General features: G+C 37.1%; 4 protein-coding genes across 5 annotated transcripts in view; 2 read left to right on the top strand and 2 right to left on the bottom strand.

The window, feature by feature from the left end:
• LOC137955736 (uncharacterized) overlaps nt 1-27,730 on the top strand; it is a 30,711-nt gene that overhangs the window by 1,917 nt on the left and 1,064 nt on the right. The window contains exons 2-3 of one of the 2 annotated variants that reach the window (XM_068802832.1): nt 39-976; nt 2,230-2,512. In XM_068802832.1, coding sequence (XP_068658933.1) covers nt 41-976; nt 2,230-2,235 — 942 coding nt within the window. In that variant the 5' untranslated portion in view covers nt 39-40 and the 3' untranslated portion in view covers nt 2,236-2,512. Of the gene's footprint in view, nt 1-38; nt 977-2,229; nt 2,513-27,730 lie in introns of those variants that run through there. The other variant, XM_068802833.1, reaches the window with a different exon arrangement.
• LOC137956853 (glutathione S-transferase F13-like) lies at nt 2,895-3,917 on the bottom strand. The gene is made up of 3 exons (XM_068804501.1): nt 3,761-3,917; nt 3,611-3,659; nt 2,895-3,533 (listed from the first exon to the last, which is right to left on the bottom strand). Exons 1-3 carry the CDS (start codon nt 3,908-3,910, stop codon nt 3,064-3,066), a joined length of 669 nt encoding a protein of 222 aa, XP_068660602.1. The 5' UTR covers nt 3,911-3,917; the 3' UTR covers nt 2,895-3,063.
• On the bottom strand, nt 21,967-24,416 carry LOC137956142 (glutathione S-transferase F13-like). Its single transcript, XM_068803501.1, has 5 exons — nt 24,402-24,416; nt 23,577-23,671; nt 22,657-22,780; nt 22,512-22,560; nt 21,967-22,436 (listed from the first exon to the last, which is right to left on the bottom strand). The coding sequence occupies exons 1-5, from the start codon at nt 24,414-24,416 to the stop codon at nt 21,967-21,969; spliced, it is 753 nt and encodes a 250-aa protein (XP_068659602.1).
• Nucleotides 25,267-26,251, top strand: LOC137957130 (glutathione S-transferase-like). The gene is made up of 3 exons (XM_068804855.1): nt 25,267-25,419; nt 25,675-25,723; nt 25,800-26,251. Exons 1-3 carry the CDS (start codon nt 25,267-25,269, stop codon nt 26,249-26,251), a joined length of 654 nt encoding a protein of 217 aa, XP_068660956.1.

Here is a 27,730-nt window from a genome sequence, read left to right as displayed (position 1 = left end):
GAGAAACTTCTGGTAACTTGCTATTATGTTGTCTAAAGGTATGTCGTTCTCTGATAAGTCTGAAGCAGTTGAAAGAGAAGTCAAGGACAAAGATCACCAGGAAGAAGACAAAGATGGGGAGAAGGGAGGATTCATAGATAAGGTTAAGGACTTTATTCTCAATATTGGCGAAAAGATTGAGGAAGCAATTGGTTTTGGGAAGCCGACTGCAGATGTAACTGGGATTCACATCCCTTCTATCAATCTGCATAAAGCAGAACTTGTTGTTGATGTGCTTGTGACAAACCCAAATCCTATTCCCATCCCACTTGTTGACATAAACTACTTAATAGAGAGTGATGGACGAAAACTAGTATCTGGACTGATTCCTGATGCAGGAACAATTCATGCACATGGTTCAGAGACTGTCAATATACCAGTGACTTTAATCTATGATGATATTAAGAATACCTATGATGACATCAAGCCTGGTAGCATTATCCCATACAGAATTAAGATGGATCTTATTATTGATGTGCCTGTTATTGGCAGGATTACTATCCCATTGGAGAAGACTGGTGAAATTCCAATTCCATACAAACCTGACATTGATCTCGAGAAGATACACTTTGAGAAGTTCTCTTTTGAAGAAACAGTTGCAACACTCCACCTGAAATTGGAGAATAAGAATGATTTTGATCTGGGTCTCAATGCTCTGGATTATGAAGTTTGGCTCTCTGATGTGAGCATTGGAGGTGCAGAGCTCACCAAATCCGCCAAAATTGAAAAATCTGGTATTAGTTACATTGACGTGCCAATTTCATTTAGGCCAAAAGATTTTGGTTCTGCCTTGTGGGACATGATTAGAGGGAAAGGAACTGGATATACAATGAAAGGAAATATTGACGTGGACACTCCCTTTGGGCCTATGAAGCTACCCATCAGCAAGGAGGGCGGAACTACCCGCCTGAAAAAGGATGATGACGATGATGATGAGGTATAGTAACTATGCTTTTATTGTTTCCTTGCTTTCTCATGCATGTTCATCCTTTATATTCTCATGAGTAAATTTTGTGTTATAGTGGGTCCACTTTGCACATCTGGGATGTTTTTTTTTTTTTTAAATGGCTTTGGGAACTTGTTGCTTTATAAATTGGGTAGTAGGCTTCCTAAGGTGTTACTCCTTCTGGGATGAAACCAGGCCTGTGTTATTATGGTACTGGAGCTAGGTCCAAGCTTAATCTGTGCCACAGTTTTGTAGTCCTTGTTTTGGTTGAAAGTCCTAAATGTTCAACTTAAAAAAAATTCTAAATGGTTTTAGAACAACAAACTGAAATTATGGGGTTCATTTATAGTTCTAACTTTTTATGTGGTTCTCCATTTGTGAACTTACAGCTAGCAACTTGATATTCTAGGGAAAAAGGAAGAAAAAGGGCAAATGTATATAATCAGAGATGTTTTTATTGAAAGCAGAAACAAAACAGTGTCTATAATTTTGATTTGTTATATTCTGCCCCATAAAGAAAAAGTAACTTTGGTGGCATAGTATGCGTTGGAGGATCTAGTAGATTATTTTTTTATATTTAAAGAAGGGGGATCTTTTTTTCTAAGCCAGATAGTAGAGAACAGCACTAGGAACTAGGAAGGGCCTCAGTTACAATGAGAGATTGGAGGGAATCTCCTTGTTTAGCTAGAGAATCAGCACGTTGATTTGTGGATCTTGGGGGGACAGTTGATCCTTAGTCTCTCTCTCTCTATTTATCGATCTCTCTCTCTCTTTCTCTCTATTTATCGATCTATCTCTCTTTCTTAGGTGGAGGTCAATTAAAAGACAATTAATGAATGGGATCAATACATAAAGCAAATGAAAATAAGCTTTTCTGAACACTGACTTTCTTCCTGAGTAGACAAGAAAAATGACTCTCTGAGAGAAAATAATCTCAGACAAGTTAGGTCATACCTACTTTTGTAAGTCTGTTTCTCCAGTTAATAATTTTTTCTTTACTTATTTGTCTATAGTTGATTTCAATTTCAGTTTTCTCTAGTAATAGAAGGAGACTCAGCATTCGTCATTGGTGCTCAAAAAAAGACCGGCGTTTGGCGATTTGCCTCTATCTTTGATTTTTTCTCTTATTTTTTTTTTATTAATGATTATATGTTGCTAAACAACAAAAGACAACTTTTTTTTCCTTTTTCATTTTTCTTTTCTTTTCGGGTTCCTGTATTAACCACATCGGTTCGCTCATGTAGGATTGAGATTGCGTGAAGATTTATCTGCAGCTATGCAGGATTGAGAGGTCGTGAAGACTTATGTGCAGCTTAGTGTGGTCACATGAGTCATAATAAAGTAGGTATGAGAAAATGTTTCAGCAATGTTTTGACTGCTGGGCCTCCTGTGTTGTTTATAGTTAGCACATGTGGAGCGTGAGTGTTATAAAGTGAAACCTCGCTGCGTATATACTGCAGCCAATTTTATCTGATCTATAAGACTATAACTTTTGATTCATAGCATATTACTGTTGGGTTGACTAAACATTGAATAGCTACGCTACCTGCGCGGTACATTGTGTTCGACGGATGCGCGTGCACGGATGACAAGTGACAACACAACAACCGTGCTTAATTCAGTTACACTCAAGAGATGGTAAAGAAAGGGACAGGAAAGGAAATTACGTGCCTGAAATTGTTATACCTAAATATCCTATATGGAATAACTCTTATCCGTTTTAGTTTACTCTAATAAATGGTAAATCGATAACCAGGTAAGAATTTTGGTTCCATTTTCATTCCGTTTAATAAAGTATTTTCATTCCCCAATTTTATGTGTGTGGTGGCTTATCTTTAAACGTTTCAACATCTTGTTGCAACGGCATAAAGTTCGACCACATCTAGTCATGTTAGCACTGAAAATAAAATGTCCAGAAGGGCAGAGTTTTGTTATTTAGAAAACAGTTATTTAATTAAAAAGTAATACAAGCCTTAACAGAACTTAATCATGCATGATCCGTTCGTCCAAAACACAGCGTGACCAAACTACCTCAACAGAGACATAATCCGGCATTTATTAGGGCCGCAGCGGGAAGCTCAAGCGGGGGACGGGTTCCAGAACTTCATGCCCTCGGCAGTCTTCACCCAGGCAGGTCTGGAGGAGATGTCGTCCCACCAAGCCTTCACATGGGGGCGGCTGGTGATGAGAGAGGCTTTGGAGGACTGGAGGAGGCAGTAGGTATAGGGAAGGTGGTGGAGATCAGCCAAGCTGTAGAAATCCCCAGCCAAGTACTTGCTCTTCGATAGCCTCTCCTCGTACACATCCAGAATCTTTTCCAGCTGCCCGGCGAGTTCTTCCACCACTGCCTCGTCGGGGGTCATTTTCATCAACTTGGGCTTTCTCAGCAGCTCGGATACAAGAGGCGCGATCACCGGAGTGTAATGCTGCGCCTCCACTTCCACCCAAACGTTCACAAGAGCCGCCTCGGCAATGTTGTCGCTTCTCAACAGATCCGGCCCCGTCTCCATGTACTTGCTGGCCACGTACTTGGTGATGGCGCGAGACTCTGCCGGCAAACAAGTTAAGATGATAACACAGAAGAACTAAAGAATAGAAAGGGGTTAACGAATGATTTTAACTCACCGAAGAGCTTGAAGTCGCCATCCTCGAGCGCCGGAACTTGACCGTAGGGCTGGGAGAGAGAAGAGATAGACAGGAAAACATTAGTCAGTTAGGATGGGCAAAATCCAAGTAGAGTAGAGGAAGAGAAGAAAAAGGATAATGAGATATTACGTTGAGGGAGAGGTAGGGCTCTTGCTTGTGGGCACGAGTAGCGAAGTTGACAGGTTGGAGCTCGTAATCGACAGCTTTCTCGTTCAAAGCCGTCAAGGCACGAGCAGTGCTTGGGGAAAAGCCTAACCCATGAAGCTTGAGGGCCATCATCGTGGTATTTCACTCCTACTTGTTACTACTCCACTCTTTCTGCCTCTCCTTTATAGGCGAAGGGTTTATAGTTTAGCTACTAATCACATCTTAATTAGGTTTGATGGAGTGATTGAAAAAGAGGTGCAGAATGGCATCGTTCCTCCCTCTCGTGATTGTCTGGGTGTGGGACTCACCCCCCCACTCACCCCTAAACGCCTAAAACCACGAGCTTCACGCAGCGAGAGGGGTCGGCTTGTCATATTTTCCCTGAAAAAAGAAGCCAGAACATGCACCCTCTCGATAATCTTACAATTTAAAAAAAAAAAAATAAAAAAAAAATGACAATACTATCTCATAGTGATCACAAAGAAAGGATTTTTGCCCACATAAATGCTATTTTTTTTTTTTTTTTACATTTTAGACATTTTGCTTGAAATTTTTTATAATTTGGGACACTACAAAAAATTAGTATCACATTTACATAAAATTGTTGCACTTAAAATATAAAATTTTACCTTAAATATACTCATTCGTAAAGTGGTCGTACAACCACTTCCAATCTTTTCTAGAAACTCCATTAAAGGGGTTTCTACTCGCTTCAACTTCATCCTTGAAACTCTTAAACAAATTATGCAATATATTTAGGTGATTCTAAAATTTGTGCTCCCGTATGGATAAAGCATGTTGTTGGTAGTTCTTGTTATAAAGTGATAAAACCCAAATTTATCTAAAAATACAAATGTACCAAGCTAGGGGACGTGTACAAATTGTAATTTGGGGGGCATTTATTTTTACAAAGTCTAAGAGGCACCACCTTAAGGGTAAAAGTGGAAATTTGATTTTATTTTCTAGAAAATCTAGGGTGCACTACTTTGGACACTTGAAGATTAATTGCTTCTATGATTCCTCCACGTTTGACCTTGAAGACAAGGTTGATACTCAACAGGGGTGGAATGATAGAGACCTAAAATTACCCCCATCAAATAAGATGAGAAAAAGAAGAAAAAAAGAAAAAAAAAGAATAAAAAAGAAAAATAGAAAGCGGTGCTACATCCTTGAAAATAGGAGTTCAAAGGTAAAAAGGTAAATTTATCCCTCAAGAGGCTGGTCAAAGCTGGAGTCAAACTTGCCTCTCTTGAAGAAGATGAAATCATGTTAGAATTCAAAAAAAAATCCTTTGATTGGTGGACAACGAAATCAATTTTGGTCCTTCTCATAGTCATTTTCATCAAGATCTTCAAGATGAATCTCTTCTTCCTCATTTCTTTATCTTCCTTTTCTTCCTCTCTAAATCACGTCATCTAGATTTGATTTCCTGAATCATTTGACTAAATTGGCTCTTGTGTGCGCATACATGGAACATCAGTCCCATCCAATGGGTTGACATTTGTAATCATATTGTACACATTGAATTTCAATAGATAATGGTTTATGTTTCTTGCCTAATTTTATGTGCATCGACTTGACTTGTCACAATGTGAGCATTTATCTTCCTTCATATCCTTCTAGAAAAAAAAAATTGTTTTTGCATGCACATAACATACCAAATCATGAATAAGTTTTTTTTTTGTCTCAAAATAGTTTCTAGGTAGTGTCTTATCTAGTGGAAATGTTTCTTCCATGAGTGAAATTATATTATCTATTAACTTGTCACTCACATGCTGGTGGAATTTTAGGAGAGGAAAATAATTTATAGATTGTGTTAAATTGAGGACAATGGTCCTCTATTTATAGTAGAGGAAATACCTAGAATCAAAATATAATTAAATTGTGCAAGTCCCAGTTACATCTAAAATATCTCCCAAATTTAAGTCTTAAAACAAGTGCACAATTGTACCATAAATAGATTACAAATAACACTAAAGAACTCCTTCCTGTGAGATACCTATAAGATTTTTCCTTGTTGATTCTTATTCCATGAGATTCCTTACCATAAGAGTCATATATTCTACATCTGCTCTTCAATCCTCTCAAGTTGGAGTTACTAACTTCAACTTACACAATAAAATATAAAAAAAATCTTGTTCATCAATATTTTTGGACTAAATTTTTTTTCAAAGATGCAAATTTTTTTATCTTCTATTCTCACCCTTACTTGGAGTATTGATGTTTTTTTTTTTCAATAATAACACCTTCAATTTATAATAAGCTTTAGCTAGCACCAACATATATCTCTACTTCTCTCTTGCAAGCTAGGGATCAAGAGCACAAATAGACCCAATTTGCACCCAAGGAAAAAAACATGTACTTCCCACCAAAAAACCACTTTCAAATGACCAAAACAAGAACAAAACAAAAAACAATTGAATACTGACTCTCAAACAACCCTACCTATGGGGTAGCGAATTTCACTATTCCTTGGGAGAGATTAAATTCCAGAACCTTCTAGCAGTAAATTGGGGAAATTTTAAGATTTAAAGAGCATAGGTTTATTGGGTTATGGGTTCAACTACTTGTGTGGTAAGAGCGAAGAAAAAAACATTTATAAAGTTTAATAATGTAATAAGGATAAATAAAGAATAAAGACTTTTACCCAAATTTTAAAACTTAATTAGATAAATGACAACCTTTTGAACTTATTTAGAAAAATACTCAACTTTGACCCGTCAACTACACATGTATACAGTCAAAGGTGACACAGGCTTTTACCGATTGTGCATCGCTATGTCATCATGGCAAATCAGCACTCAATGAGTCGATTGACACATCACCATTCCAACACGTCATCAACCATGTAAGATGCCACATCATTAAATATCTTACCACCTCATCATGCCATGTAATCTCGTGCCACGTAAGCCCTCATCGCCTTCTTATTTTTTTCGTTCTCTCTCTCTCCCCCCCGTTCGATCTTTCTCCTCTCCTCTCCTCTCCTCTCGCCCTCTCGCCATGCCAGCTGCTAACGCTCCCCTGCTGTCGCCGCTCGCCCTTGCCCTCGACGTCGCCCTCTCTTCCTCTCAACCCAGACTTCGTCTCAGCCACATCTCTCACTCTTCTTCTCCGTTCCCCTCTGTTCATCCTCTCGCCGCCCCTTTCTCAAAACCGAAGCCTATCATTTCATTTCCTCGCCTCTCCCTCTCTCAAAATTGAACCCTATAATTTCCTCTCATAGCCCCCTCTATTAATACCCTATCATTTTACCCTCTCGCTGCCCCCTATCTCAAAACTGAAGCCCTACTCACCCTCCAAACCCAAATTTGAATTTCAGAAGCCGATTTAGCAGGGTAATTTTTTAGGGCTTTTGTTAATTGTATCTAATTATTGTGTTTAATTATCATGTTGATTTTAATCTATGAATTTAATTATTGTATCGATTTTAATTGAATCTATAATTTGATAAAAAGTGTACAGATAAATTTTATTTTTAAACTCTAAAATAAAAATTTTAATTTTTTAATTAAATAATATTTTAAATCGATAATAAAAAGGTGTTAAATAGATAAGAGTAATTTTTTTAATTAATTAATAAAATTTTAAATAATTTATTATTTTAAATATAAGGTAATAAAAAGTGTACCGATGCATTTGATTTTTAAACTCAAAAATAAAAATTCCATATTTTTTCAGTTAATAAATATTTTAAATAGATAATATAAGGTGTTAAATATGAAGAGTAAGATTTTCAATTAATTTTTTAAAATAATTTATTATTTTATAAATAAGGTGAAAAAAAGTGCACACGATAATTTTTATTTTTAAACTCTAAAATAACTTTTTTGAATAATGTTTTCAATTTATAAATATTTTAAATCGATAATAACTGGTTTTAAATAGGTAAGAGTAAGATTTTTTAATTAATCAGTATACTTATTTTATTTTTTATTATTTAAAATATAAAGTAATAAAAAGTGTAACGATAAATTTTATTTTTAAACTCTAATACAGAATTTAATAGTTTTTTTCATTTAGTAAATATTTTAATCGATGATAAATGGTGTTAAATAGGTAAGAGTTTTTTTTTAATAATTAATATTTTTTATAATTTATTATTTTTATATAAGGTAATAAAAAGTGTGTTGACAAATTTGATTTTTAAACTCAAGAATATTTTTTAATTTTTTAAAAAAATTTATAAATATTTTAAATCGATTGTAAAAGGTATTATATGGATGATGATGTTATTTGTCATGTTATATTTTAAACTGTGGATTTTATTTGTCATTTAACATAGCATCCTACATAGGTAATGATGTGGCATGATGACATGGCGATACGTAATCGGTTAAAGCCTAGGTGTTACCTTTGACTATACACATGTATTTGATCGGTCAAAGTTAGGTATTTTTTTAAATAAACTCAAAAGTTGGTCATTTATCTAATTAAAATTTAAAAATTAGGTAAAAACCTAAATTTCCCTAATAAATTTCATATCAGAATTTAGGACTTTCACCCAAATATGTTAGGGTAACCTGATAGTGGGAACTTTTTTTCCGCACTGAGGAAAGCTCTCAATTCAAGGCCCCATATGCACCCTTTAAAAACGTAAAGCAGACGAACAATGAAAGCCACAGAGAATCCACTGGGCATATTCTACACTAAAACCAGATTTGAGTCCTCCTTATCTGGTCGACGTAAATCGAAATCATCAGATTCTTCCTCTAGAGCACTCGTAGCACGTGGACAGATAAGATTAGCAGTAGCAGTATGAGGCAAAGAAAATCTATTTTCTGAGCCATTAATGGAGGTGAGCACGCTCAGGAGAGTAGAGCTAAGGTCAGCGTTACGTCCAGTGGGACGAAAGCTCTCAAAAAACACGTTAAGCAATCAAGTAGTGGGTTCATTTAAAGTTTTAAAATCCAAACTCAAAATTATTGTCACGGGCTTCTAGAAACCGACGACGGTGAAGTTGCAGAACAAAATATAGCTGACTGGTTTTAGCACCGACCAAATCTGGAGGATGTCATCCCAAGGGAGTAGGTGGAGAGATTGAGAAGAAGAGTACCGTAGATCTTATCTTTATACCAGTGATAATGAAAAAGTTGAATTGGAGGAGGTTGGAGAAGAAATAAGATCATCTTTCTTAGTCATTTGTATTAAAAATCACTTCTGGAAACTTGTCATCTACATCGATCGGATGAAAGAATTTGAACAAATCTAAAAACAAAAACTTTATACATTCGTGACTGATGCTTTACGTTAACGCCGATTAGCTCGGTGTCAACCCCCATTTTCATTCAAAACTGTGACAAGGCGTGCTGTAAGAAAACCCCGTGAATCTTTGTCGCCGTTACTGCATGGTGTTGATTCCTCTGCTTTTGCTCTCTACCTTCTTCGTTATCGATTCATAGGAGAAGATTAAAATGAAGTAAAATTGAAGTATATGCTTCACACTGTTTTAGTATCTGCCACCCACGTGCTTCTACCTCAAATCGTGAGCCACTTCCAGTTTAAAGAAGATGGCTCAAATCTCATTTTTTTCTCTGCAACTTCTTCTTTTGGTTTAAATTGAAATTCGTCTGCTACTGCTGGCAGGCACCCGTCTGTTTCTGAAGTTTTATAATGTCGTTTCTGAATTGGAAATGGATTACGCGATGAAAGATGTCTACGCTGTCGGCTATCCATTCTGTCAAATATTGAGCAACACTCGCGCTCCACGAGGGATGATTAAAACTCACGGGGCGTTAACACAGGAAGGCATCTAATCACATTAACCATCGGAAGTTTTTACCAGGTCGCTTGATTAAAGATCATTAATGGTGGATTTCCGTAGTTCTTGGGCTGATTGAAACGAAAAGATAAGTACGCACAACCTCACAAGGCTTTTAAAAATATTCAATATTAAGGAGAAGTAGCCTATTTGCCCATCTTTCACTCTTGAATTTTCAGGTTCTTGCTTCTTCGAAGAAATTCAAATGGAATATTTTTCAATTCTTCAGTTCTTTGAGAATGATTCTTTTAATCTCGATATCAAGAAGAAATAAAGGCAGAGAAATGTTTCCTCTAACCCAAATTTCTGCATGTTCGTCCACCAAACGTATATCTAGACAGTTTCAATTTACAATGCTTCCCAATTCAATTTGATTGCATGTTCATCCACATGTAAACGAATTTCTTGAAGAGCTCATACTTCCCTCATAGGAAAATGTTCTAATAGAAATTTCACCACAAAATCTCATAAACAAAATAGAAGAAAGATAACAAGACAAGAACCCGCATCAGTGCGTCTTATCCCGATTATTTATTGCAGGCCGCCTGAGAATCTCTCAACTGCTGCTGGACACTGATTTTGAGTTGCCTCAGCAAGAACGACGGCTTCATCCCCTCTTAAGGGCTACAAGAACATTTGTTGAGAACCTCTACACCTACAAACTGGGATCCTTCCCAACTTTGCTATTTCTAACAGACAGTAGAGAAGATAGAATTGAGACAAGGCATTTGACTCACGCTTGCTCAAAGCGCTTCTTAAGTTTGCTCAGGACCTTCGCAATCTTCATTTGTTTCTTTCCCTTAGTGACCCTCTTCAGAACGAGGGGTTCATTACAGCTATGGCAATGAGCTCCTCCTCTAGTAACTCCAAATGGCAAAAAGGCTAAGGAAAATTAACATGATAAATTAATAGATGCATCATGACTATGTCCAGTATTTCGTGAGAATAAAGTCCATGTTCAAACTAAAAATAGCGGCAGGTAAGGAAATGTCAAGAGTCTAAACTCACCCATTGTGTTGGGCCATCTACAGGTGCATTTGAGGGATCATCGTGCACCTGATAGCCCAGAAAACATATCAATGAGGGTTCAGCAGTAGTTAACAGTTAAAGTTACTCTCTGATGCTCAAAGCAGATTTTTTATACCTCCATAAGGAGTTCATCCACTCCAACTGCAACGGCAGTCCTTGCAATGCACAGTATTAACTCCCGGAGGCCTCCACTAGCAACACCTCCTCCATCCAGCTAGTAAAAGAACCACTTGAAATCAATTCGGTCAACCCACAAAGATAATGGGGTCCTTTTTTTTTATCTATTATCTCTAGCAGTTTAGGTTCGTATTTTTTTTTCTCTTTTTAGTCCCTGTACCCATTGCTTGCTTTGTGTTTTCACTTATACACTAAGTTTTTCATATTGCATATTATACATTGACAAAAAATTATTCGAGTCTACTTTCCAAGGAAAAATGATTTTTTGCAATCAGAGTTATTTACAAAGAGAAATCGATATTTGAAGCAGCAAAGGTCAGATTGAAAAAGATGTTCAAGCAGCAGCAGAAAGCTTCAACTTCCGAGTTATTTTATGCTATCAAGAACGAAACTTTATATGGAGAATTATATATCCAAAGAAAGATCTGTAAGTCTATTTTCTTACCTATTCAACTAATTCTTGATCTAAGTTTTTATATGGAAATATTGATCTTGAAAGAGTCAATGGTCATGCTGGCAAAAGGAGAATGAGTACTTAGTTCGGCTAGATTACAGAAACCAAAATATATCAGATAATATATCTCAATAGAAGTATATTTTATGAAGAGAAGTTATACTTGGATGAAAGGTATTTAAGTCTATTTTCAGAAGGAGAAAGTTTCACATCAATCTAATCTATATTTAAGGATATATTCGGATTGGAAGAATCGAAGTCATGTTGGTATCCTATTGCATTAAAAAATCCGAATTTAAGCTGAATTATTTCATGTGTCCTTATTACTCTTAATGAATTTTATTATTTACCAATTATCTACTGTTATACTACTACAAATTTGGTACATGTTATTTGGGCATTGGCCCATTTCCGCTGCTATTGTGTCTCTTTGACTGAGATATTATAATGGAAGAAACACTTCTCAATTGTTGATTTTTATCAGCATTGCTACATCTATGTTATTTGGTTCAAGCTGGGATCATTGCCATTACCTCCCAGTTTGAGGGGGAGAAGTAGAAGAAAGAGCAAAGAAAATTGAAGACCAAGAATCCTGACTTGCAATAATAATGTGATAGTTATTGGTGATACCTGACTCGGCTCTACTCAATTCTATTTCTCTGGCTAGATTATTATTTTGAAGTATTCGCAATATATTTCTTGGTCAACATATTATTTGGTGCAGATACTCACATCGGATTATTTCATGGGTCCTTTTAAAAGGAGTTTCATTATTTGGTACGTGTTATTGGGCTTAGACCCATTTTAGCTGCAACTATTGTGTCTATTTGGATGAAACATTATTATTGAAGAAGTAGTGACCTTAGCATCCTATCTTCCTTTTTACCCATTACAATTTGGTTATTTGGCAACCTTTCTCACACCATCCTTTATTTGACTCTCATATACCTTTGGGCCAACATTTTGAGTGTTGCTTCAGTTGGGAATTTAAGTCCATCATGTTCATGCATATGGGTGTTGTAAGTCCATTGAGACTTTTTTATATATACCCGTGGGTCTTTTATCACCGTCTTGTGAATGATAGGCATTAATCACTTATCATGTTTGAGAATAGGTGCCCGGGTTGGGACATCATGATGGAGGAGCTTATTACTACATATATGTTACCTCTCTTAATTGGCATTTATTACTCCTACCACTTGAGAGTTTTTTTATTCTCTCTTCTTCTCTCTTTTCCTTCAAGATCTCTCTCTATCTCCCTCTCTTTTATTTTACTTCTCTCTTCTTCCAACCCTCTTAACCTCACATTTTCAACTCTTCCTTTCACTTTTACAACAGATAAAGACCTCTCACAATTAGGATTCTTATCCTTAAACAAATCAACTTCAAAGTTATCCTTCAAGGAAAACACAACATGAATCATAAAGATCAAAATTAAGAACAAAGGAAACCACAAAAAAAATAAAAAAATCAACCTTGATATAGGGGTACATGTAAAAAATCCTAATCAATGTATTTTTGAAAACTTCTTCACCTATTTGTGTTCATCAGATGTTAGCATTTAGCCAAACAAGCCTCTTGTAACCCTTGTTAATTTGGAAGGAGAATTCTTTCATCCACCAAGCCTCTACACAACCACATCAATAGCTAAGCCATCACTAGAGTCACACCTCGCTTATGCAAAGGCAAAAGGAATAAAATAATTTTTCAATAGTTAGTATACATAAAATAGTGGAATACAACTTTGTTAAGGTATAAGATATAAAGCTAGTATCAGTAATGTATGAAAAAATCAAAATCCATGAACTCATTAAAATCTTGCTTTGCCTGGTCATGTCCCAAATGCATGGGTGACAAAGAGACATGATAATGTAATATTTTAGGATATTACACATAAATATTACATAAATCATGACACAAACTAATTTATTTGAAATAGATAAATTTGTTTGAAATATTACACACTATTGGTGGACAAGGAAATCAATTTTAATCCTTCTCATAGTCATCTTCATCAAGATCTTCAAGATGAATTTCTTCTTCTTCTTAAAAAAACCCTACTTATGGGGTAGCGAATTTCACTATTCCTTGGGAGCGATTAAATTCCACAACCTTCTAGTAGAGAATTGGGAAAACTCATTGCAGAAAGAAATCTTCTCCCAGTGAATCCTAGTATTCGTTGGAAGAAATTGAAACCGAAAAAGAGAAGACATCTAACTTGAGGGTAGGGATCATCCCGACTCCAGTCACTAGCAATAAGTATGGCCAGCTCGTGTAGGAGGCCCGAGAACAAATTCACCATCGTATAGATTGATCGACGATAACTATCGATTTTGGCATCATGTAGGTGAGTTCCAACATGTAATCCAAACTGAGCACGAGTATTTGGAAAACTTTTCCAACGAAATGATAGATTCGCTAAAAAGGTTCTTTTAGATATAATAGTATAAATAAATATTAGATATTAAATTTAAAAAAAACAACATGTAGGTAAAACAATTATTCCACCGAATTTGGGAAAATCTTTTTCCTTTTTTTTCCTTCTTCTCCTTTTTTCATCCTTTTATTGTTTTTCCCTTCTTCTCCTTCTTTCCTTTTTCCTCTCTTTATTTTTCACTTTCTTTTATTTTTTCCTTTCTTCCATTTTTTCTATTTTTCTTTTTTCCTTCTCTTCCTCTTCTTTTTTTTTTTTTTTCTATTCTCCTTTTTCCCTATAGAGTAATAGAGCAAAAATGAAGAAATTTCTCCTAGTGAAATTGGCAAATTTTCTTGGAGAAGGCACCCTCTCCCAACAAATTTCCTATTTTGGTTGGGATAACTCTTCCCCTTATTCTTTTTCCATCTTTTCCTCCTCCCCTTTTTCCTTCTCTTCCCTTTTTCCTCTTTTCTCTTTTCCTTTTTTACTCTTTTTCCTTTTTCACCTTCTTCTCATTTTTTCTATAGAGGAGAAGAGCAAAATATGCAAGAGTTTCTTCAAGAGAAAATGAGATATTCCATGGGAGAAGTTACTCTCTCCCAAAAAATTTCCCATTTTCGTTGGAAAAAAAGTCTTCGATTTTTCCTCCTTTTTTCCTTTCTATTTTCTTCTTTTACTCCTCCATGTTTTTTCATTTCTTTTTTCCTTGTTTTCTTTCTTCCCTTTTTCTCTATAAAGGAGAAGAGAAAAATTGTACGAATTTCTTCCAACGAAATTGGGAACTTCTGTAGGAAAGAGTGTTAAGTTGTGGAGTCTAAGCAATGCCTTACGCTGAGTTGGTACACGGATCAACCTTGTAGTTTTTGGAGCCTAATCCACGATATATTAAAAATTATTTTATTAAGGCTAGTTTAAGGATTTCACACTAGTAATACGGTTGTCCTAATTTTCTCTTTATATTTGGGGGCGCCATTGTTAGGGTTTCATCGCCCGGAGTAAGATCATTAGTTGCGGCCGAGAGAGGTTAGAGAAAAAATCACCTGTAAATGTGTACGATTTCTCTTGTAAACTATTTTATCTTCATAGTGGATTACTACAGTGGTGGAAGATAAGATGTACTCTCACCTTGAGGTGAACCTGTTTAAATCTTGTTGTTTGTTCTCATGTTTGTTTTTTCCTTCTTTTACGTTTATTATTATTGCTCTCGTTAGTTTGGAATTAGGACATCTAATTCCTAACAAAGAGTACCCTCTCCCAACAAATTTCTCATTTTCACTGGGAAAAACTCTTCCTATTTTTCTTTGTTCCCTTCTTTTCCTTCTTCTCCCTTTTTCCTCATTTCATTTTCTCCTTTTTTTGGGCAATATTACAATTTCTTGGTGTTCCAAAAAGCAACCCATAGCCATGCTCTCAACATGTGAATATGTATATGTTGCTGCAACTTCTTCTGTCTGTCATGCAATTGGTTAAGAAGACTATTAATAGAACTCATTTTAGAATAAAGTGATGCAACCAAGATTAAGATAGACAACAAATCAGTACTTGCTCTAGCAAAAAATCCAATGTTTCATGATCGATCCAAGCATATTGATACGAGAAGTTGAGAAATGGAAGTTGAGATGGACTATGTATAGTCACTTGATCAAGTTGGTGACATTTTCACAAAGCTTCTCAAATATGAAAGCTTTCAGAAGCTGAGAATGCTTATCGATATTGCAAAGCTATCAAGTTTAAGAGGGGGTATTAGATATTAAACTTGATTGGAATCAAAGAACCATTTGAAGGGGTTAATCTCACTTAAATGCAGTAAATAATATGTCATTGGAAAACTATGCATGTCTAGGTTCCAATGAATCAAGCCATTCATGAATTGAAATCTTCTAGAAGAAGTTATTGCCCATTTACTACAGGTTATTCAACTAAACACAAAATACATGCATCCATTCATTAGTGTCTTTTGGTGTGAAAAGATGCGTCTATTGATTAGTGTCTTTTGGTGTTATAAGATGCATCTAGAGAATGTATTTGGTCACAAGTCATTAAAATTAGAAATGTCTTTTGAGTAGTATAAATATTTATATACTCAAGCTTTGAATATGTAAGCAATTGAATCAAGAATGCCTTTTAGCAGAATATGTAAGCATGGAATACTTTTTGTGAAAATATCGGCAACCTGCAGGTGATGGCACATACTGCATGGGAAGTTTGTCAGCAACAACAAGTTTTTGAAGGAAGTGATAATCTAATTCAACGTGCTTGGCACTCTTGTGCGAAATTGGATTGGAACTTAGGAAGATTGCACGTTTGTTCATGCATATGGGTGTTGAAAGTCCATTGAGACTTTTTTATATATACCCGTGGGTCTTTTATCGCCGTCTTGTGAATGATAGGCATTACTCACTTACCACGTTTGAGAGTCGGTGCCCGGGTTGGGACATCATGATGGAGGAGCTTATTACTACATATATATTACCTCTCTTAATTGGCATTTATTACTCCTACCACTTGAGAGTTGTTGTCCTGTGGAGGGATACGGTGATGGAGGGGTTTACTATACTTCTTAGCACTGTGTATAGACCCACTACTTGAGAATGATAGGAGTATGCCCTACATCCAGCATGGGTTATGGCTGGAGTATGGAGCGATGTTATATGGCTTAAAGTGATTTTACTCTCACTTATCTTATGCCAACACGGCCTCATGGAAGAGACTACCAACATGAGGGGGAGTGTTGGAGGATATGGAGGACTATCATTTTTATGAGAAGATCCGATACACCATTTACAGTAAGCTGGGAGTTCATGATGTTCTCTCACCCCCAGCTTGAGGGGGAGTGTTGGAAGATGGGCTCAAACCCACACGACCAAGGAAGACCCACATATTCAAGAGTGTTGGAAGATGGGCCTAAACCCATAAGATATGGACCAACCATGATCACGTGAGGTAGCATGAGAAGACTTATAGAGCCAAAATTATTATGGAAGCAAGTCTCACAGAAGAGTTTTAGTTTAGATGAGTTTTAGTCATGTTAGTCTTCTATTTATATTGGGTTATTTAATTATGCTAGAACTTATCTTTAAGTGTTAGTGTTTGGGTGTAATTAGGACAAAGATAGTATAATTATAATTTGGATTCTACAATCTTCCTCTATTATATATAGAGGTTCATGTACTCTAATTACAATAAGTCAATGAAGTATATATCTTTTCCATAAATTCAACACTAGTGAACAACCCTGTTTTGGTCCATTAGAACTAGTAGATCTGATATTGACAATTTTTTAAGTGCTTCAAACCAAACTGAAGAAGCTTAGCAAAAAACCAACATGGACAAAGAGACCTCTACATTACTGCGAGCAGAGATTTTGTTGGGAACAAATTGTTGTCACCTAGACATAATCTAAGTTACCCACAGGAAAAAAACTGAACACCAGATCCACTAATGTGCCAAGATGGGCCTACTTATCTATCCTTCTATGAGAGAAGGATGAAGAAGTACCAATTAAATAAGCTATGAAGCCATAGATAAGCAGTCACCTTTTTCCCAGCAGGTTGCTGCAGCGAATGTGTAACATCTGCAACCTGCACAAATAGACATCCTGTTAGATATGTAGTTACTGGTTAAAGTAGAGATGAAGAATGAAAGTAACTTTACTTACCTCATCCACTCCAAGTTACGTGGATCAACAATGAAGTCATCTGCAACAGCCAATGACTGAAACAAATCAATTTCAAATGCATTTCTGATTTCTTTAGCTACCTTTTGCAAGTGACCTGCAATCAAACATGGCCATTCAGAAAGGTTCATGCAGACACAGCATTTCAAATTATATAAAACAGTTCTTTTTCAAAAAGTACGACATATCACTATTTCCACAGAGTAGTAAAATTTACTGATTCATTAATGCATGTGGGAAGGGAAAAAAACCCATGTATGTATCATTTGATATCCCAGCAATAATGCTCATGAAACAAGTCCAAGGAAACATGTTGATATCATCCTCTTAGAAACTTAAGAAACATTCATTAGAATGAAATTTCAGAAGCTCAACATGAAAATGTCAAAGAGTAAAATTTCTAAATCTGATGCTGGCTTACTATAACCAAACATGGTTCCTCGCTCACAAACCATCACATTTTGATTCCCAGCCAATCTAACTTTCTCTGCAGAGTTTAGCATGACCTGCCAACAGCGACAAGCCCACAAATATTACAAGACAAGATCAGGAAACATTACAAAGCAGGGTAAGGGAAACAGAAGTACATATGTGGATCAGCTTTAGCATATCCAAGGCAGCCCCTGTCCTGACCCCAAAGAAATACAAGTGAGTGCACCCCATATAAGAGAAGTATACATTCCCTTTTACTGATGAAACAACAGTTATATATCATTATAAAGATAAAATTAATGCTCAATTTACAGAAGATATTGCAAAGGAAGGTCCAATAACATTTACGATCAATTGAAGTAAATAATATCATACGTGTATAGTGAAGTTTATCTCCTCGCAGCCTATAAGACACTTTTCAACATATATAGTGAAGTTTATCAGAAAACATAATTACTCCATAAACAACTGAGCTTGTACAGACTCAGTTTTCATAATTACAGATAAATATCAGGAGTTGCAGTCAAATCAGTTTAATAGATATTATTGTCTTATTTTTTGGAATCGCATACCGGTGAGCCCAATTAAGATCCGTTTTCCTTCTTGAAGTGGATAGTTCAATAGGAGAATATGTAATGCAACTCTCAACAAGTCAAATGCTACAGCTTAACTTGGAAAGATAGAAAAAGGGCATTATTGTTTAAATAAACTAATCAATTCTTGCATTGAGAGAAAATTAATTTACTCAATTATTCAGGAATATAAATAAGCATAGACCTATTTCTTGCATCTCAAACACATTGTATGTTAAGAAAAATTCTTGGGGCCTGTTTCAAACCATACAAGCTCTTTTTGAGTTTGCAGACCCTATGCTCTTTTTCCTTTTCTGAGAAACCTTCTGGTTGATGCATATATAACTCTTCATCTAAGTTTCCGTGAAGAAATATAGTTTTCATATCCAACTGCTCTAGATAGAGATCTATAGTGGCAACAATACTCAACACTGTTTTGATAGAATAGAGCTTCACAACGGGAGAAAAAATGTCGGTGTAGTCAATTCCTTCCTAGTGTTGGAATCCTTTGACAACTAGTCAGGTTTTGTATCTCTTAGAGCCATCGTGCTCCTCTTTCACCCAATACACCCATTTGTTATGAAGGGCCTTATTTCCTATGGTTAACTCAACTAGTTCTCATGTCTGGTTGGAGATTAGAGACTTCATCTCGTCTTTCATAGCAAACTCCCACTTGCTAGCATCTCCAGTCTGACATGCCTCTTCATAGCATTCAGGTTCTCCTCCATCAGTCAACAGTAGATAATTCATGTATCTCCTTAATATAGGAGCTAGAGTAGGAGACTGTAATGTGTCAAACTGTTGTGCACTATTCAAAAAATTCCTCTGGCTGAGGGCTTGTTACAGAATCATCTGGGACATCATCCACATATGCATATACTGGCTCACTCTCTACTGAGTTACTGGTGTCTGCAGTATGTCTGTCTTTGTACATCACTCGTTCATTGAAAATCACATTTCTGCTGCAGATCACCTTTTTCTTTTAATCATCCGATATGCGGTATCCAAACTCATCCTTGCCATAACTGATGAGGGTACATTTCTTGGATTTGGGATCAAGCTTATTCCTGTCTTGATTACTGATGTGCACTTATTCCACACAACCAAAAACATTAAGGTGTGAGAGTTTTACTTCCTTTTTGCTTCATACTTCTTCTGGTATTGTGTACTCCAGTTGAACTGATATACCTCAGTTGATCAAATAAGTTGTTGTGTAGACTGTTTCTACCCAGAATTTCTTTGGTGGCCTGACTGCATACGCATTCTGGATCTCTTAGTCAAAGTTTTGTTTATAAGCTCAGCTACACCATTGTGTTAAGGCGTACCTGGCACGATTCTCTCCATTCAGATCCCATGGTTATAACAGAACTTCTTGAATCTGGTGTCTTCATAGTCAACCCCATTATCAGTCCTAAGCTTTTTTATCTTAATACTTTTACTCATTTTCAACCATGGCTTTCCATCTTTTGAAAGTATCAAACACTTCAGATTTGTGACTTAGAAAGTAAACCCATACCTTCTAAGAGTGATCATTGATGAATGTCACGAAGTAGTATTTTCCTCCAATAGATGAAACAGTTGTTGGCCCCCAAACATCAGAATGAACGAGCTCCAACCTTTCGTTCTTCGGAGTTTTGCCACGTGTCTGAAAGCTAACTCTCTTTTGCTTTCCAATTATGCAATCCTTGCTCATGTCAATTTCTACTGACTGTAAACCTGATAGTTTCCGCATGGAATGCATAATCTTCATTCTTTTATCACTCATGTGGCCAAGTCTTTGGTGTCACAGGTTGGAACTTTGGTTACTTACTGTAACTGCAATTGTACAACATGCTTTTGTTGTCATGTAAAGAGTATTACTCTTCTTTCCTCGTGCAACCACCAATGCACCCTTCAAAATCTTCCAATCATCACCATGGAAGGTCGTGGTGTAGCCTTCACTGGCTGACTGCCCTAATGAGATTAAGTTCTTTTTCAGGTTGGGAATATGCCTGACATTTTTCAGCCCCCATACAGACCCATTCAACTTAATCGTTACTACACCTTTGCCTACAATATCACATGGTTGATCATCACCGAGGTATACCTTACTTAGGCTTTTGGACACATATTTCTGGAAGAGTTATTTCTGTGAGGTAGCGTGGAACGATGCTCCAGAGTCTAACACCCAAGACTCCTCCTTGCTCTCCAAAGAACACATAAATGCATCATCATTCCCTGAGGTGGAAGCAACATTTGCTTCTACCTTTGCCTCTTGATCCTTCGGTGCACTGTTGCACTAATTTTTGTAGTGCCCAATCTTCCTGTAGTTCCAACAATTGACGATCTTTGAGTTATGAGAATTATTGGGAATTTTGGATTTAGACCTTCTATTATGAGATCTACCTCGATGGATTCACCTACCAGCTCTATTTCCACTACTTCTTCCGCTTGCCTCTGTAGACAATGCTGAAGAAGTTGACGCTTCACCCGACGCTTTTCTTCTGATTTCTTCATTGAGAACTAGATCACGAACATAATTGAATTTTAATTTATTGCTTCCTGTAGAGCTACTCACTGCTATAACGGTGGCATTCCAGCTTTCTAGTAAGGAAGACAAAAGTATCAATACATGTACTTCTTCGTCGAATTCAATTTCAACTGAACTCAATTGGGTTGTAATTATATTGAGTTTGTTGATATATTGAGCTACTAATGCTCCTTCCGTCATTCGGAAATTGAACAATCGCCTCATCATATGCACTTTATTTGAAGCTGACGGCTTCTTGTACATATTGGCGGGAGCCTTCATGAGACCTGTTAAGGTCTTCTCTTTTGCTATGTTGAAAGCAACATTGTAGGATAACGTTAATCGGATAACTCTATGGGCTTTTCTGTCGAGGAATTTCCACTCTTCATCCTTCATAGTGTTTGGTTGCACTCCTTCAAGTGGTAGATATAAATTTTTCATATACATATAATTCTTTATCTGCATTTTCCTAAAACCAAATTCCACACCATCGAACTTTTCAATTTTCACCTTCCTTCCATCTACGACCATTGCTCCTACTCGAATCCAGTTATCTTTGGATCGTTACTGACTTTCTCTACAACCTTGCTCTGATACCAGTTGATAAGAAAAATTCTTACTAGATTTACTAGGAAAAAAAATAACAACACACTATTTTAACGTGGTTCACCCAACTTTGGCTACATCCACAAACTGCTGTATTTATTTCATCGTAGGGAGAAAAAGTTCACAGTGTTTACAACATTTTCAAATTATAACCCATAAGTCAATCTAGCACCGCAGATAACAGAAGGGCAAATTTGTGACAGTCCAACAAATATCAATAAAAGAAAATAGTGGAAACCTGTATGGAGATCCTGATATAGCAACATGTTTTCAAAGTTCCCCGAGATTGGTCGACGCCCAAACATCTCAATCTGGAAGCAACCAGACAGAGCCTCTACACTTCCTCTCTCGGCTACAAGAGAAAGAAAAAGGACTGCAGGGTAATTTTTTATATTATTTAGAAAACAGTTATTTAATTAAAAAGTAATACAAGCCTTAACTGAACTTAATCATGCATGATCCGATTGTCCAAAAGACAGCGTGACCAAACTACCACAACAGAGATATAATAATCCGGCGACTCTGGCCGACAATTCATTAGGGCCACAGCGGAACCTCAAGCGGGGGACGGGTTCCAGAACTTCATGCCCTCGGCAGTCTTCACCCAGGGGAGTCTAGAGGAGATGTCGTCCCACCAAGCCTTCACATGGGGGCGGCTGGTGATGAGAGAGGCTTTGGAGGACTGGAGGAGGCAATAGGTATAGGGAAGGTGGTGGAGATCAGCCAAGCTGTAGAAATCCCCAGCCAAGTACTTGCTCTTGGATAGCCTCTCCTCGTACACATCCAAATCTTTTTCCAGCGGCCGGGTGTGTTCTTCCACCACTGCCTCGTCGGGGGTCATTTTTATCAACTTGGACTTTCTCAGCAGCTCGGATACAAGAGGCACGATCACCGGAGTGTAATGCTGCGCTTCCACTTCCACCCAAACGTTCACAAGAGCCTCCTCGGCAATGTTGTGGCTTCTCAACAGATCCGGCTCCGTCTCCTTGTACTTGCTGGCCACGTACTTGGTGATGGCTCGAGACTCTGCCGGCAAACAAGTTAAGATAACACAGAAGAACTACAAGAATAGAAAGGGGTTCACGAATGATCTTAACTCACCGAAGAGCTTGAAGTCGCCATCCTCGAGCGCCGGAATTTGACCGTAGGGCTGGGAGAGAGAAGTGAGAGACAGGAAAACATTAGTCCGTTGGGATGGACAAAATCCAAGTAGCGGAAGAGAAGAAAAAGGATAATGAGATGTTACGTTGAGGGAGAGGTAGGGCTCTTGCTTGTGAGCACAAGTAGAGAAGTTGACTGGTTGGAGCTCGTAATCGACAGCTTTCTCGTTCAAAACCGTCAAGGAACGAGCAGTGCTTGGGGAAAAAAGCCTAACCCATGGAGTGATTGATGGAGGGTTTGATGGAGTAATTGAAAAAGAGGTGTAGAATGGCTTCGTTCCACCCTCTCGTGATTGTCTGGGTGTGGGAGTCACCCCCACTCACCCCTAAACGCCTAAAATCACGAGCTTCACGCAGGGAGAGTGCTGGCTTCTCATATTTTCCCTTAAAAATAATAATAAAAAATGAAAATGTCTTAATACCAATACTATCTCATAGTGATCACAAAGAAAGGATTTTTGAGCACACAAATGCTATATTTTTTTTTCTTTTTAGACATTTGCTTGAAAGTTTTTATAATTTGGGACACTACAAAAAATTAGTATCACATTTACATAAAATTGTTTAAAATTTTACCTTAAAAATACTCATTCAAAAAGTGGTAGTACAATCACTTCTAATCTTTTCTAGAAACTCCATTAAAGGGGTTTCTACTGGCTTCAGCTTCATCCTTGAAACTCTTAAACAAATTGTGCAATATATTTAGGTGATCCTAAAATTTGTGCCCCCATATGGATAAAGCATGTTGTTGAGAGTTCTTGTCATTAACTTATAAAACCCAAATTTATGTAAAAATACACATGTACCAATCTAGGAGACGGGTACAAATTGTAATTTGGCTGAAAGAAAAATCAATCAATCCTTTTCTAAATATCTTTTTCCCCTCTCAAATTCGTGCTTAGTACCTTTCCTTTTTTTATTCTCTCTTCTTCTCTCTTTTCCTTCAAGATCTCTCTCTATCTCCCTCTCTTCTATTTTACTTCTCTCTTATTCCAACCCTCTTAACCTCACATTTTCAACTCTTCCTTTCACTTTTAGAACAGATAAAGACCTCTCACAATTAGGATTCTGATCCTTAAACAAATCTACTTCAAAGTTATCCTTCAAGGAAAACACAACATAAATCATAAAGATCAAAATTAAGAACAAAGAAAACTACAAAAAAAAATAAAAAAATCAACCTTGATATAGGGGTACATGCAAAAAATCCTAATCAATGTATTTTTGAAAACTTCTTCACCTATTTGTGTTCATCAGAGGGTTAGCATTTAGCCAAACAAGCCTCTTGTAACCATTGTTAATTTGGAAGGAGAATTCTTTCATCCACCAAGCCTCTACACGACCACATCAATAGCTAAGCCATCACTAGAGTCACACCTAGCTTATGCAAAGGCAAAAGAAATAACCACCTATGTAAACAAAATAATTTTTCAATAGTTAATATACATAAAATAGTGGAATACAATTTTGTTAAGGTATAAGATAGAAAGCTAGTATCATTAATGTATGAAAAAGCCAAAACATCCATGGCCTTATTAAAATCTTGCTTTGCCTGGTTGTCTCCCAATGATAATGTAATTTTTTTTAGGATATTACACATAAATCATGACACAAACTAATTTATTTGAAATATTACACACTATTGGTGGACAAGGAAATCAATTTTAGTCCTTCTCATAGTCATCTTCATCAAGATCTTCAAGATGAATCTCTTCTTTTTATTCTTCCCGTCTTTGTCCTTTCTCTCTTCCTTATCTTCCTTTTCTTCTTCACTAAATCACTTCATCTGAATTGGCTCTTGTGTGCGCTTAAATGGAACATCAGTACCAACCAATGGGTTTGACATTTTTAATCATATTGTACACATTGCATTTCAAAGGATAATGGTTTATGTTTCTTGCCAAATTATATGTGCGTCGACTTGACTTGTCACAATGTGAGCATTTATCTTCCTGCATATCCTTCTAGAAAAAAAAAAACAATTGTTTTTGCATGCATATAACTTATCATACTAAAATACCAAATCATGATTTTTTTTGTCTGAAAATAGTTTCTAGGTGGAAATGTTTCTTTCATGAGTGAAATTACATTATCTATTAACTTGTCACTCACATACTGGTGAAAGCTTTCAGAAGCTGAAAATGTTTACCGATATTGCAAAGATACCAAGTTTAAGAGGGGGTTTAGATATTAAACTTGACTGGAATCAAAGAATCATTTGAAGGGGTTATTCTCACTTAAATGGAGCAAATAATATGTCATTGGAAAGATATGCCTGTCTAGGTTCCAATGAATAAAACCATTCATGAATTGAAGTCTTCTAGAAGAAGTTATTGCCTATTTACTACAGGTTATTCAACTAAACACACAATACATGCATCCATTCATTAGTGTTTTTTGGTGTGAAAAGATGTGTCTATTGATTAGTGCATTTTCCGATTATAAGATGCATCTAGAGAATGTATTTGGTCACAAGTCATTAAATGTAGAAGTGTATTTTGAGTAGTATAAATATTCAAGCTTTGAATATGTAAGCAATTGAATCAAGAATGCTTATTTCTTCTTCCTTTCTCTTTCTTTGAGTTGCTTGCTCACTTTTGCTTCCAACAAAATAAGTGTTACCCTCCTTTCTCCCCTCTTTCTTTTTCTCTTCGTGAAGTTGTTGGAATCTTGGAGAGACAAGAGAGATAGCAGGAATGGGAGGTCTCAAGGTCTATGGAAGCGTTATCTCGACGAACACTCAGAGAGTCGTGGCTTGTCTCTTCGAGAAAGGGCTGGATTTTGAGTTTGTTCCCATCAACCTGGATGCCGACGAGCATAAAAAAGAGTATTTTCTTAACAATTTGAATGTGAGTTAGCTTTCAATGGTTCAAATTTTCTTGTTCATAAAACATTACTGCAAAACTTCATAGATGATCATTCATGGATGATACACCATTGGCATGATTGCATCTAGTCTGAAGATTTTATGCTGAAAAATGGACTCTGATGAATTGTAGAGTGATCAAACACCATAAGACGGTGTACATAAATCACCTTCATTTTTCGTTAATCTTCTTGTAGTCCAACAACACTAACAGGATTTTTTTCTATAATTTTGTCAGCCGTTTGGTCAGGTCCCGGTTTTCGAAGATGGCGATTTGAAGCTATTTGGTAAGCTATTTGGCTATTTGGTAGAAGTAGACAAAGGAAAAATAAATGAAAACTAAGTGAGTAACCATGGTAACAGAATCCAGGGGAATCACGAAGTACATAACCCACGAGTACGGCGACAAAGGAACGGAGCTGATCGAGAGGGACACGAAGAAGAACGCAATCGTGGGAACATGGATAGAAGTGGAAGCTCACCAATTCGAATCACCGGCCTCCAAGCTGGCCTGGGAACTCGCCTACAAGCCGATATTCGGGATGACCACTGACAACGCAGTGGTAGCAGCGGAATCTGAGGAGCTGGGGAAGGTGCTGGACGTGTACGAGAAACGTCTGGAGAAGAACAAGTACTTGGGCGGAGACACCTTTACCTTGGCCGACCTCAACCACGCCCCCAACCTGCACTTTCTGGTGGGCACCAGCGCTCAGGATCTCTTCAAGTCTAGACCCCACGTCAGCGCCTGGTGCGATGAGCTCTTGGCGAGGCCGTCCTGGAAGAAGGTGGCGGAGTTGCAGAAAGCGCACGCCTAACTACCTATCCCGGACATGGTGTGTCTCTGTCTCTTCGTGTTTGACAGTGTCTCTGGATTCGGTGCGGGATTCTAGACTTCTTTGGCATCTGCCCAAGTTTGTTTTGATAATAAAATGTGATGACTTTGAGTTAGGAATTCCAAGTTTGAACAACGAAGAGGGCAAGGGCAAGAACTGGGATGGGGACTTCACTGCAATGCGACTCTTCCTCTGTTTAATTTCTCTAATATAAGACGATCGTCAACACACGTAAATGAAATAAGAAATTATGCAACATCAATCGCGTGAATTGTTGGAAAATTCCAAAACTGACACACTACAAATCTTGCACCCTAGTTAGAGTGGATGTAAGTTTTTAATAATAAATTCTTTATTCACCACGATTATAACTTAATTACAAGGGTATTTACATATAAAATGGTAACAGAAAAATGATATGTCTGGCTAGGTCATCCTTCGGTTCCGGCTCGGTGATTCTTCAGTTCCGATAATGGAAGTCTGGTCTGTAGGCTTCGGTTAAGGCGGGCATATCGTTCACACACCCCCACAAGCTAAGCGTCAGATTGGAACATACGTGAAGTTTGGAGCCAAAAAATTCAAAGAGAGGGCATGGAATACTTTTGGTGAAAATATCGGTCACCTGCAGGTGAGATGACACATACTGCATGTGAAGTTTGTTAGCAATAACAAGTTTTTGAAGGAAGTGATAATCTAATTCAACATGTTTGACACTCTTGTGCGAAATTGGATTGGAACTTAGGAAGATTGCACTTTTGTTGTCACATAAGAGAAGAGGTGATTGTGGAATAGGAACATGTAGATCGCAAAGGAGATGCATGAGCCAAATATGTTCAGCTGCAGTGTGCGCAAGAGCACGATATTCAAATTCACAGTTGGAACGTGATACCGTTGGTTGTTTTTTAGCACTCCAAGAAATCAAATTGTCTCCAAGATAAATGGAGTAACCAGAAGGGGTTATTCTAGTGTTAGGATAACCAGCCTAGTCTGTATCAGAGTAAGCAACTAGAGCACAAGAGTAGCAGATGGGCGAAAGGTAAGGCCAAAGTGAATGATACATTTGACATACCCAAAAAAACGCTTAACATAAAAAAACATGATCAAGGTCAATGTAATCAAGACCAGCAACCTAAGTGTAGCCCTTCATAATGAGGCGTGCTTTGAAACGCTCAATGGATCCATTAGGCAAATATTGGGTATGAAACACCCATTTGGAGTCCACAATGTTAGTGCTGGTAGGTCGAGGGACTAAAATCCAGGCCCGATTATTTTACAGAGCTTGAACTTCTTCATCCATGGCAGTAAGCCAAACATGATTCTTAGCGACAGATTTGAATCCCTTAGGCACAGTAGAGACAAGGAGAATGGAGAGAAGTTCAGAGGATCCGACGATACCGAGGTTGGCGGGATGGGGTGGTTTGAAAATACCAGTTTTACCTCGTGTAAGCACAGGGTGAGAAC

This window comes from Aristolochia californica, unplaced genomic scaffold (genome assembly GCF_029961685.1).
Source record: "Aristolochia californica isolate CCGP_79_NKW_82.1479 unplaced genomic scaffold, dmAriCali1.0.hap1 SCAF_2, whole genome shotgun sequence".
Classification (NCBI taxonomy): domain Eukaryota; kingdom Viridiplantae; phylum Streptophyta; class Magnoliopsida; order Piperales; family Aristolochiaceae; genus Aristolochia; species Aristolochia californica.
This window is presented reverse-complemented; position numbering and strand designations above follow the sequence as displayed.

What these genes read in the sequence shown, in the direction of transcription:
- LOC137956853 (XM_068804501.1), bottom strand. Translation starts at nt 3,910, where the DNA reads ATGATGGCCCTCAAGCTTCATGGGTTAGGCTTTTCCCCAAGCACTGCT. An exon ending in AGCCCTACCTCTCCCTCAAC is followed by an intron (nt 3,660 to 3,760) that starts GTAATATCTCAT and finishes TCTCTCTCCCAG; the next exon opens with CCCTACGGTCAAGTTCCGGC. An exon ending in TGGCGACTTCAAGCTCTTCG is followed by an intron (nt 3,534 to 3,610) that starts GTGAGTTAAAAT and finishes GTTTGCCGGCAG; the next exon opens with AGTCTCGCGCCATCACCAAG.
- LOC137956142 (XM_068803501.1), bottom strand. An exon ending in GGAAGAGTTGAAAATGTGAG is followed by an intron (nt 22,781 to 23,576) that starts GTTAAGAGGGTT and finishes TCCATGGGTTAG; the next exon opens with GCTTTTTTCCCCAAGCACTG. An exon ending in TGGCGACTTCAAGCTCTTCG is followed by an intron (nt 22,437 to 22,511) that starts GTGAGTTAAGAT and finishes GTTTGCCGGCAG; the next exon opens with AGTCTCGAGCCATCACCAAG.
- LOC137957130 (XM_068804855.1), top strand. Translation starts at nt 25,267, where the DNA reads ATGGGAGGTCTCAAGGTCTATGGAAGCGTTATCTCGACGAACACTCAG. An exon ending in ATTTTCTTAACAATTTGAAT is followed by an intron (nt 25,420 to 25,674) that starts GTGAGTTAGCTT and finishes TAATTTTGTCAG; the next exon opens with CCGTTTGGTCAGGTCCCGGT. An exon ending in TGGCGATTTGAAGCTATTTG is followed by an intron (nt 25,724 to 25,799) that starts GTAAGCTATTTG and finishes CCATGGTAACAG; the next exon opens with AATCCAGGGGAATCACGAAG.